This window comes from Alnus glutinosa, chromosome 6 (genome assembly GCF_958979055.1).
Source record: "Alnus glutinosa chromosome 6, dhAlnGlut1.1, whole genome shotgun sequence".
NCBI lineage: Eukaryota > Viridiplantae > Streptophyta > Magnoliopsida > Fagales > Betulaceae > Alnus > Alnus glutinosa.
Window position 1 is genome coordinate 9,851,459 of NC_084891.1, and position 12,009 is coordinate 9,863,467.

Sequence of the window (12,009 nt, forward strand, 5' to 3'; positions counted from 1 at the left end):
CCTTAGCCCAACGTCAATCACATTGGGGTTAGGGTTAGAGTTAGAGTGTCTACTTAAACATAATATTCTCCTGTAATAAGACAGTTTATGATATTATGAAAAATATGTTTGTTTCTTTGAGATGTGACTCATCTTCTCTTTTAATGGTGAGACGCTGCTAAAGCCAGTGAGACACTGATTTGTTATTCCCTATTGTTAGTTTGGTGAGACTTCAAGTTAACAAAATGTTTTTCTCTTTAATTTTTTATTTGTTTTAATTTCTGCTGCGCCACAACCCCTCCCAAAGAGAACCCCAGGCCCCCTTTTATTTTTTTAAATAATATTTAAAGTTTTTAATTTTTAATATGTTAAATGTATCGTGTTTTATCGGGTATGATGTGGCAACTTAACATTTTTTATCAAGTTAATGGATATAAATTAACTTTACGAAGTAATTTGTCAATTTCACCTATCTTAATGATCTCTCAGATAATTTTTATAAGAAAGTGAGTGATCGTAAATTAAGAGCGTTCCCCAATTTTGCATTTTTTCATTAAAAAAATCATGTTTTCTCTTTTGAATGGTTCAATGTGGCGAGCAGTGGTTGGGTAGTGGGCCGAGTCCTATGTATTCTCGTTGGTCGAGGAGTCGAAGACGCACGCTTGTTGCGACTGTAATAACTAACGCCTGGGAAAAATAATAGACAGAAAGAGTGCCAAAAATGAGTGCGAGTTGTGTGGGTGGAACTCAGTCTCAGTCTCAGAGCGTTCACAACGTCTTCGTGTACGGCAGCCTCTTAGCGGACGACGTCGTCAAGGTGCTCCTGAAGCGTATCCCTCCATCATCCTCTGCCATCCTCAATGGCTTGTCAGTCTCTCTCAAACTCTTTTTCTCTTTGCTTGATTGGCTGTCAAATTTCTTTCAACTCACGCGCTAAATTGCATCTCTGTATACAATTCCCAATTATGTGGAATTGGTAATTTTCGATCATCAGCCTCATCAATATGAATCCTATCCCGTTATATCACTTTTCTATTGAATATCCATATTTTTCTACCTTTTAAATATTAATGGACCTGGTTTGGTTTTTCAAGTCTATTTCTTGACTTCAGTGGTGGACCAGAGATTTTAAAATCCAAAGAACAAGCTATTGATAATATTTTATACGTGTACGTATTCATATATATCAAAAAATTTATACCCAAAGTATGTCTTAACAACATGGATTATCTTCTCACATATGGCAAAAAGTGTTAACATTTGGGATAGATGACTGTCCATTAACTTTGGATTTTGAACACTTTTCCTCTTAAAATATGCATCCATAGTGGATGGGTGCTTTGAAACCAGAACATGAAAGTTTAAGAACCTATTGTATGGACAATACACAAAATCTGTAAAGTATGAAATTTCGTAAATTATATTGATCATAATTGATATTCTTCAAAAATCGCGGCCAGAAGATACCCACTTGTCAGAAATAGCCCTAAATATTGCTCTAGCTTCAACCTTAACATTGATGGTAAGCCTTGAGTTTCATGGAAGAAATCTTAGGCGTTTCGAGGACTTGGAGAGTTCTATGGAGGATATTTTAGCTTTGTTTTTTCATACTCTGTATCTTTTGGACGATGGCTTTTCTATCACTTCTGTCGCTTAGTTTTGTCGATTTCTTTGCTCATTTTTCTCTTAGGTGTCTCATTTTGTATGCTCTCGGTGTACTTGGGGGCGCCTTATGCTTTCAATAAGACTTGATTTACTTATCAAAAGTGAGCTTTGATTTTTTTTTTTTTTTTTTTTTTTTTTTTTTTTTTTTCTGGTCATTAATTTCTGTTTGGTTTTATTATTTATAAATTTTTATGTAAATTGGAGAAGATGAATATTCTCTTTGTGAGTGTGCTATTTTGTTTAGATATATTGGACTGCCTGCTTCTTATATCTTTATTTTTCTTTACTGCTATTTTTCTCTTTTGTATTGTTGTGTATTGCTGCTTGGTGGTTGGCATGGTTTCTTGGTTGGATGCTTCATTCTGAGTTAGCTTCCCTAGGTTTTGTTTCTGGTTTGGTTTGCTTGGAAATGAAGCATATGCGTACTGATTCCTCGAGTAATATGACTGCACTACCCACCCTTCCATCATCCTAGCGTTGTTGTTATTGGTGGACCGGTGGTGCTGTTGTCATTTTAATAAAATTCGTCTTCTCTTCTTTGATGGCCCTTAGTGTACTTGATTTGTTTGCTGACATTAGTGTTGTTTTTGGATTTCGGTTTTGAACCTGATAGTCATAGATTTAGCATCAAAGGACGTGTTTATCCAGCTATTCTACCTGTGGAGAATAAGAAAGTTACAGGAAAGGTATTTATAATGATTCTTTTCATTTTAATGGCTGCCTTGCATAGTTTTGCTTTGAGTAATTGTACCACTGCTATGTCTGTTAGGTTGAAATCCATTCATGAGCTTGTACATATTTGTTTAAATAATAGCTTTAGAGAATTTAGATTACATTATACATTGTGTGTCTGAGTAGGATTTCTTTTTGTTGAAACTGGTCAGTAGAGTTTCTTACAATGTATCAAAACTATAGCTGGGTATTTGGAATTTTGAGTGGATTATATATGCCTTCTACCAAATGAAAAAAAAAAAAAAAAATTGAATATGCCTCTACTGAATCAAGAAAGGAAAACTATATCTTTGAAGCTGGAAGTCAAAATCATATCTTTCTAATCAATGTGTAGACTGTACTCCACCGTGCCTAAGAATTGGGATTTCTGGGTGAGAGAGATTTGTTAATTAGATGATTTAATCTATTGAAGCAGATAAAGTAATGAGTGCTAGCTTAGATTCCAGACCAACTTCATTGATCTCTTCAGTTTGTTGAAAGCATTTGTTATCAGATTGTACAACTTTTCTGAAACAAAAGGGGGCTTCTAAAATTCATTAGGTTAGCTCTAGGATTCCAATAGATAGTACGAAAAATTTCCAAAAAAAAAGTCAGTACTATCTGGTGTAACCAATAAGTTCGTAGTCCCATATCTAACTGTTATACCTGCTATTCAAAGGCATAATCAATCCTGTTTAGCAATTCTTTAGGTCTTCAGTTTTGATTCAATTGGGTAGAGCCACTGGAAATAAGAGGAAAGTGAAAATCTTTTTTGGCATCAGCAAGCACCTTGGAAGACAGTACAGGCCCAAGTCAACAACAGTATTCATATTCTATCAATCTGCAGTATCGATTCTTTGATTTGAAATATGGTGCTTTTAACTTCAAATATTTCTTCCTTTTCTTTTCTTTTTGGGCGAGACAACATAATGAAATGGATTGGAGTATAATACAACTGATAATTGTTGCATGATGGGCTGGCCTTGGTGATAGATGTGCTTTTGTGGGTACTTCTAGCGCAGTTCCTAAATTAACTGGGAAGCTTGCTCATTCCAGAAAGTTCTAATTACTCCTCCATTTTCAATTGAAATATAGTTAACTATATTTCATTTGAATGATATGAATGTGCCCATTCACTTTGTGAGATGTTTCAGTTTGACTGTCACTGTTCCCATTCTTCTTCTGCTGGCCATGATGCTACTTGCTCCATTTTAAGTTGGTTTGTCTAAACAGGAGCGGAAAAGCTATATGTTTGAGCACAACTTATTGGCGGTTACTTCACATGAGTTTTCTGCCACTTTTGTCCCAAAATCCCTGACTTCTTGCCTGTGTCTTGTTGCAACGAACTTGGTATAAAGCAATATGTAGTGAAGGAGAGAGGAAATAAAGATTAATATCTAATGTACTACAAGAGCATTTATCAGAAGACTGTCTAGTTGTGTTTTACTACACATCTGTCTGGGAATGATATTTAAATTGACTTCACAAGTCTAACACATATTAATGAACACATTTAGTTCTGAAATATTCTTGTCCTTATATGATAACAATACGTAATAATTTATTGTTGCATTCTTGCAGGTCTTGTTTGGTATCACAAATCCTGAATTAGATGTTTTAGATACTTTTGAGGATGTTGAGTATGAAAGGAGAACTGTTGAGGTTTTCGTGACGGTGAGTGTACTTTATGGCTCACACTTCAAATCTTATGTCTTTCCTTATGAGGGACAAAACACCTCACCTAACATTTTTGCTTTTTAAAACTATGCTAATGACAATACCCACATGCTGTTGTGTTTGATGGACACCATTTGGTAGCTAACCTGCCTAACATGGAGAAGGTAAGCTACCAATTGGTTTACTCCCAAGTAGAAATGAAAGCTTAAACTAAATTCAATTTCAAGATGCATTTTAAATGCCGGAAGTGCATGATTGATTTCAGTGGGAAGGGTTAATCAGGCTCTTCAGTCATTGTTCCTGATGACAACAGAGAATAATCGTGCCATTTGTCTTCCCTTAAAAGGTTCATGCTTTCTTGAGAAGTGCTAAAAAGGAGGGTAGAAAATTTTGCAGGATAATTCTGAGAAGTTACAGGCTCACACATATGTATGGAGTGACAAAAATGATCCAAACTTGTATGGAGATTGGGATTTTGAGGTAAACTTTTGTACTCAATCTTTGATCTCATAGATGTTTGTAATTATTGACTTTATGCCATTGAGCTTCGCAGTTTTTGTTTTTTCTTTGGATAAATGCAAAATTAGTCCCTATGGTTTCAACTATTTCCAATTAGCTCCCTAGGGTATAAAAATTTGTTAGAAGCTCCCCGTGGTATTGCAAATAGCTGAAACCACAAGGACTGATTTTTCGTTTTTCTCTTTTTTCTTTGGGAAGGGTGGGGGAGTCGTATATTTCTTTGGTATTTGGGGATGGGGTTGGTGGTCTACAAGATGAACTGTGAAACTGCTCATTTCCAGTTTGAAAGTGGGATATTCTAACCTCAAATACATGCATATCGGTAGGGGCTGGGCATTATACAAGCTTTGTTTGATATGTCAATGCCTCTCAATAGTGAACTGGCCGGTTTCATGATTCTTGCTCTGCAATCTCCCAGTGCATGATTTGTTTCACTTCACTTTCCTATTCTGTCCATTCTGAGCATGGTGGACAGTGGGTTATTTAAGTTTGAAGTCAGTTATCAATACACACACACACACACACATAACTTCAAAAACATTTTTGGTGGCTAGAAATATAATTGCATTGTAAATTTTGTTCTAGAGATTTTAAATTTCTGTGCCAATTTTTTCTGGAATTTAGTAGCACTAAGATTTTTCTTGAGGACATTGTCAAGCTTAATTTTGTTGAGTGTGGGGCACATTAAGAGATCACAAAAGGAGTATGCATCTTTCATTTCAGTAGTTTCTAGGCTGTTTTCAAGTTAATAAGACAAACTGGTCTTTGTCCTTCTGGTTTAGGGGGAGGAAGTATGGAGACGTTATAAACTCGTGATGAAAATAATTGTTGTGATGCCATCAGGGAAAATAAATTAAATTGTCACTATTTCATGAGATGCATAGCACCTTAGTTATTAGGTATGGTCTTGTTTGGTGTATATTAGATTTACTTTTCCTCGTTAATTGTTATTTGTTTCACTCTCACCCCTCGCCTAACCATTTTTCTCCAATTGACTTATCCTATTTATTCAAAAGGAATGGAAGCGAGTACACATGAATGATTTTATCAAGATGACCACTGAGTTTGTGGAAGAATTGGAGCTGCCTGAATCAAAGCCAAGAGTTGCCACATACGAATCCTTCTATAAGCAGGATGGTCAACATCCCCCCGCCTCTTAAACACTATTCTTAATTTGTAAATCTGAACTGTGTTTACATCTTTGTGTCATTCTACCATTGCCAATGTTTTTATTATTAAAGTATATTTTCATCCATTTTACTCTTTCTCCAGAATTTGTTTGCAAATAAAAAAAATCAATTTATTGCAGAGATTCTCAATTTCATTTATTTCTTCATCTTTACATGGAAAATAGTAAAATATAGTGCTTGGGAATGATATGTGCATTAGATGCATTCTATGGAAATATGGTGCCCATTTGTAGTTATATTGTAGGTGTATTTTGCCCAATGGTAGCTAATTATCATGGTTAATAGGTCTTATACACTCTTCTATTCTTCAAATTATTTAGCAAAAAATAAAAATAAAAAGCCAGCATGCCATGGGTTCGGTGCTATCTGATGGCCAAAAGGAAAAGAGGAAAAATCACAAATTGCAATGACATTTAAGGGCATCAGGTTTATTGTTATTATGGTGAATAAAATATCAGAATACGTAACCCCACGTAGTGAGAGTCCTCTCTCCTTGTGAGAGACCCCCTGTATCTTTAGTGAGAATCTCCTCTCCCCATGAGACTCCCCTTCGCTTCGTGAGAGAGTCTTGGGGAGAAGGAGCTCCTCCTCTCTCTCGGTTTCTTTTCTTCTCCCTTCTTCTATTCTTCTCTTTTTCTCTTTCTTTCCTTTTTCTTCTCCTTTCTCTCCATTTTCTTTTTCTTCCTTTTTGCGTCTACCTCTAAAAGTAGTTATGGGCCGGGTTATTTTGGGAATTTTTGTAAGATGTAAAAAGATTGAAGAATTCCAGTATTTATGTCGTATATGGCGATGCATCATGTGTGACACTTTGTGTAGTCATTAGATTTAATTATGTAATGATATATAAAAGTTTTAACAACATAGATATTTAGTGTTAGCTCTGTGTGTTATATGTAATATTATTGTGTAGTTGTTTCTGCTGCAATGTTTTGATATATGATGTAAAATGCTTATGTTATGGAGGAATGATAGACTGGGATCATTCGCTGTCCATGTTCGGCACTTTTCACAAAGAAAGTGTATTTTATTAAAAAAAGAAGAAGAAGGAAAGAATACACTTTCCTTGTAGAAAGTGCCGAATAGGGATGATTAATGGTCTTCTGTTTGTCATTACTCTATATTATGAGATGTTATTAGGCAAATATAGATTATTGTGGTGACTGATACCTTTTATTGAATATAAAGAGAGTTGTTATGGCGATGACTTATCAACAACGACTTGTCGCTAAAAGTCATTAGCGACGACTCTCAAACTTTTAGTGACAATAAAATATTGTGGCAATGTTAATAAGGTTATTAGGAATGTTCTAATATTTTTTTTTGAAGTTGAAAGACTTGTTGGTAAAGCCAAAAAGCGGCAATGACTAAGAAAAAGGAAACACTCATATATAATAGTCTACCATCAACTGTTGTTTTCTTTCTTTGTACTATTTTAAATACAGAAGTGGATTCCAAAGCATCCTTATTTGTGAAGAGATGGGAATGACAAAAGATAAGTCTATGTTCTTTGCAAGCCGTCATGCCATAGGAAGTAAAGAGGATGTTCTTTTTCAAGGTATGATGCATGATTGGCGGTGGTCTGATTATTTTAAAAAGGGTTCACATATAAAATAAGAGAGGTAAAGACAGTTACAATTAGCGGTTATTAATTAAAACTGTTAACCACGACCGCTGGATCATAAATCTGCAAACCGCCTGATATAAACCGCCAACTGCTATTATGTTTTTTTTTTCCCGACCTTTTTGCTGTTGGTGTCCAACACCGATCGTACAACAAAGATCCAGATCCTTGACCACAAAGATTCAGATCTTAAAAAAGAAAAAATATAAATAATAATAAAAGCCTTGTTTTTTATATAAAAAATGGATAATTACACCGTTGGTCCCTGTGGTATGCCATAATTATTTTTCACTTCCTATGATTTAAAAAGTTCATGAGAGATCCCTGTGGTATGTAATAATTACAAATTGATCCCTGACGTCAAATTTTGTTAAAAGTTTTAACAGATTCCGTCAAATGCCACGTCAGTGCCACCTGTCGTCATCTTATTGGTGACACGTGGCGCTGACATGTCTAATCTTAATAAAATAATATAAATTTATTAAAAAATAAATAAAAATATTTATTTTTTTAAAAAAATTAAAATTCAAAAAAAAAAAAAAAAAAACAAAAATGGGCCACCCCCAGAGGCCGCTTGGGGTGGCGCGCGGACACCCCCCAAGGGGTGGCCCAGCCACCCCAAGCCTGCACTTTTTTCTTCTTCTTCTTCTTCTTCTTCTTTTTTTTTTTTTTTTTGTTTTTTTTTTTTTTGTTTTTAAAAAAATAAGTTTATTTATTTATTTTTTAATAAATTTATATATTTATTTATTAAGATGGAGGTGACACGTGTCGCTGACGTGTAGGGCTAACAGATTCCGTCAAAATTGTGGACGGAAAATCGACTCAAGGAGTGAAACGTAATTATTGCATACCACAGGGATCTCTCTTGAACTTTTTAAACCATAGGGAGTGAAAAATAATTATGGCATACCACAGGGACCAACGGTGCAATTATCCCTAAAAAAAATGATGAGGTTTAGATCTAGTTCCTGAGAGCAAGTTCATGGAGAGATTAGATTACGAAGCTATATCCGGTTCATGAGCAGGGATGATGAAGATTTAGATTTTTCCACCGAGACCGAAGCCATGTCCTTCCAGAGGCCACCATTGGACTTCAAGAATCTAGTCATCCTTGTGAACCACCTACCGTTCGAAGAAATTCCGAAACCAAGCCAGGTGGAGTTCAGCATCTCAGAATCTATCGGCGTGGAGATCTTCGGTCTAATTTTGAAGAATCTGAGACGGGCTGCGAATCTACTGTCTGTGATGAACGTGACGCAGAAGTTGGTGGTAATATAGACTTTGAACTCGTTTGTGTTTGGCTTGCGGCAACGATGGCGTTGGGAGGTTAGACGCAAAGTTGGTACCCCCCGAGCTCAATCATACACTGGGGTGTTCATACAGAAAGGAGAGGTGAACATTTATTGGGCTGAATCGTGTAGAGAAAAATAAAAGATAAAGAAGAAAGATGGTCATATGCATTAAAATTGCAAGCTGGGCTGCAACAACTTTCATATATATATATATATATATATATATATATCTACTAACCCAGGTGATAGTAATGATGTATTCAGTTAAATAATGAAGATAATGAAAGATAATTTAACAAAATAATTCAAAAACATGAACATAATATAAATGAGAATCATTTAGTGAAGATAAAGACGAAGTAATAAACATTCTTACTTGGATATATTGATTCAAAGTAGAAATAGATACAAGCTTCAAAGCCTTGATGCAGAGGTTGAAGGATACAAGAAAAGGAAAAGAAAGGAAAAGAAGATACTGGATACAAGATACAAAGGAAAGGTTGAAAGGCTAAGGACGATAGACACTCAAGTTATCTCTCAAATTACCTCTCAAATGGCCTCTGCCTTCTAACATATCTTATAAGCCTTTTATAGGCTAAAAAAAAAAGGAAAACTCAAATATGAACAGTAGTAAATATTCTGCATATCTTTTTTTAAATAGTAAAAGTATCAATAATTCAATATTCCACATGTCTTCTGAATAGTAAAGGCAGTAATAATTCTTGGGTCTTCTGAGCAGTGTTGATTATTTTGTCTTCTGAGCAGCATTAATTATTTGTCTTTTGGGTCGGCGGATATAGTAAAGCTGATAATGATTCATAAAGTCTTCATATCATAAAGTCTTCATTTTGTCTTTTGCGTCGGCTGATAATGATTCATAAAGTCTTCATAAATGCTTCTTCAAAAGTCTTCATGCCATCATTAAGTTTGTCATAATGCATCGTTACAAAGTCTTCATGTCATAATGTTTCTTCATATAACACCCCTTAATACAATTCTTTCTGTTAATCGTTACTATAATAATCATCATATAAATCATAATCATGATCAGTGAAAGTAGGTTGCCATTCATCTTCTGGATAATTACATATGAATGTATCATGCCCCCATTCATTACAGTATGTGCAATATTCTAACCTTTCTGTACCATTTGAGTCTAATGCAATGCTTTTATCTATAATATCTGTAGGACTCATGTCTGTCTGATTCCCCCACTTCTCATTCTGGTAAATATATTTGTTTTGACGAAGAAGTTTTTCCCAGATTCCTAAATCAGAAATATCTTCTCCAAAAATAATAATCTTATCATTCTTTGCTAAGACTTTTCTTACTGGAGATAATTCTTGGACAGCATTTATCATAGCTTTTTTCTTAAAAATTCGCCATAAGTTCATAATTCCTAATGGATCATGCAATTTAAGAGGAATCATTCCCATTCTTAATTCAGCAACTTGATCACTACTAGAAGGGTTGATTAAAATGCAATGTTGAGCTGGTTTGATTTCCATATAATTTTCTAGATCAAATTCTGGAACTGTACTCCAAATTCTTAAGACAGTAGATTGATTAACATTTATACCTGGATGCTGTTTCTGTTAATTCTGTCGTATATTTTTACAATATTACGGACTATGGGAGGAAAGTCACGTAATTCTTCATTATACCTGATAGGATAATATGATAAAAATCCTTCTTCAAAAAGCTGTGCTCCTAATTCAGGATTTCCTATTTCATAATGTTCCCAATCTCCATTCATACTTTGCTTGGATATACCATAATCTTTTTTAGGAATATAAATTAATCCAGGAAAGCTACAATGAGGTTCAAAGACCCTAAGAGACTTTTCACCATAGACTTTCTTATATTCTATATCTTCTCCATTGGCAATTATCATCATTCTTTGAATCCATCTATCAAAATATTCAGTATACGAAGGATTATGAAAAATATGACTTTGGATCTTGCAAGGAAGGTCAAGAATTCTTTGTCGGGCTTTTCCCATTTCCTTAGGACTAATTCTTTGGAGTTAGTAGATCTCAGTGGGAGATCTGACCCGATTAATAATCTTCACCGCTGGTGGATTATTATAAGAAGCAATGGATTGTAACAAAATCTCATTGCAGATTAAATGATACTCGAGGGCTTTCATGGATTTTTCATGAAGATTTATGTGTTTTTTTTAATGAAAGCTCGAGTTAGATTATCCAATAGTATATAAATATGAAAATGGTAATTATTGGAATTATCCCCTAAAAATTTGGCAGAAGTTTGAAGAACTTCTTTCAGGATGATACTATTAGAGTTATCCGGATTAAGAAACTCAATCCGTTGAGGAATTTTCTGTTAAATTTCCACTGGAAATTCTTCATACTCATTCACCTTAGCTTTTCCTTTCTCCGCTGGAGTAAGACGCTTAGGATTTTGAATTCTTCTGGGTGTAATTATTCCTGATATAAAGAACATATCAATTATCTGCAAAATTAAGTACTTGCCATTTAAAGTGTTAGTTATAAAGTTCATACTTTCTAAATATTTGCAGAATAAAGTAATTCTAATAAAGGAGACTATTAGTCGAATATATTTTGAAAAGATTAAAACATCATTTGAAGATAAACTGGTAAAAGGAATAGAATTAAAATAATTTGATTCATAATTTTGTTGTGTAGTATTCCATATGCCCGAATGATAACCAATGATTCTAAGATTTTCATAATAATCAGAAATATAATTTAAGCTTCTTAGAAATCTCTGTAACTGATTTTTGTCTTTTATTTCATCAGGAAATTTATCTGCAAATTGTAATGATCTATTTATAGGGGTAATAGTATTTTGAACAATATTATGATCAAGAAATCGAATATTATTCTGAAATAAACTAATTTTAGTTGGTGAAACTACTAATTCATTATTTTTTATGATTTGGACAAAAGTATGTAAATGTTGTTCAATTGATTTGGAGAAGTTTAAGACATCATCTATGTATACAATGGAGAAGTTGGTAAAAGGAGTGAAAATATTATTCATAATATTCTGAGTGAAAATATCATTCATAATATTCTGAAATTTACTGAGAGCATTTTTTAATCCAAATGGTATGACATTCCATTCATAATGTTTAAAAGGAACTGTAAAAACAGTTTTATATCTATCATTTTCATTTATTTGAATTTGTCAAAATCCACTTTTCATATCAAATTTTGAAAATATAGTAGCATCATATAATCTTGAAAGTAAATCTTTTTTATTGGGAATTTGATACCTTATCCATTTTAAAATTTCACTTAGTGGTTTATAATTTATAACTAGTCTAGGGGCTCCTCTTTCTAATTCAGCATTCTTCTGAACATAAAAAGCT

The 12,009-nt window shown here is 33.9% G+C and overlaps 1 protein-coding gene across 2 annotated transcripts; it reads left to right on the forward strand.

Annotated features, from left to right (window-relative positions):
• The first annotated feature begins 572 nt into the window (after nt 1-572).
• LOC133870170 (AIG2-like protein D) lies at nt 573-5,879 on the forward strand. Of its 2 annotated transcripts, none has more exons than XM_062307230.1 (5): nt 573-846; nt 2,258-2,330; nt 3,937-4,029; nt 4,417-4,512; nt 5,568-5,879. In XM_062307230.1, the coding sequence occupies exons 1-5, from the start codon at nt 701-703 to the stop codon at nt 5,709-5,711; spliced, it is 552 nt and encodes a 183-aa protein (XP_062163214.1). In that variant the 5' UTR covers nt 573-700; the 3' UTR covers nt 5,712-5,879. The 2 variants fall into 2 exon arrangements, with proteins under 2 accessions (XP_062163214.1, XP_062163215.1); XM_062307231.1 differs by having other exon boundaries at nt 584-846; nt 4,429-4,512.
• Nucleotides 5,880-12,009: the final 6,130 nt, after the last annotated feature.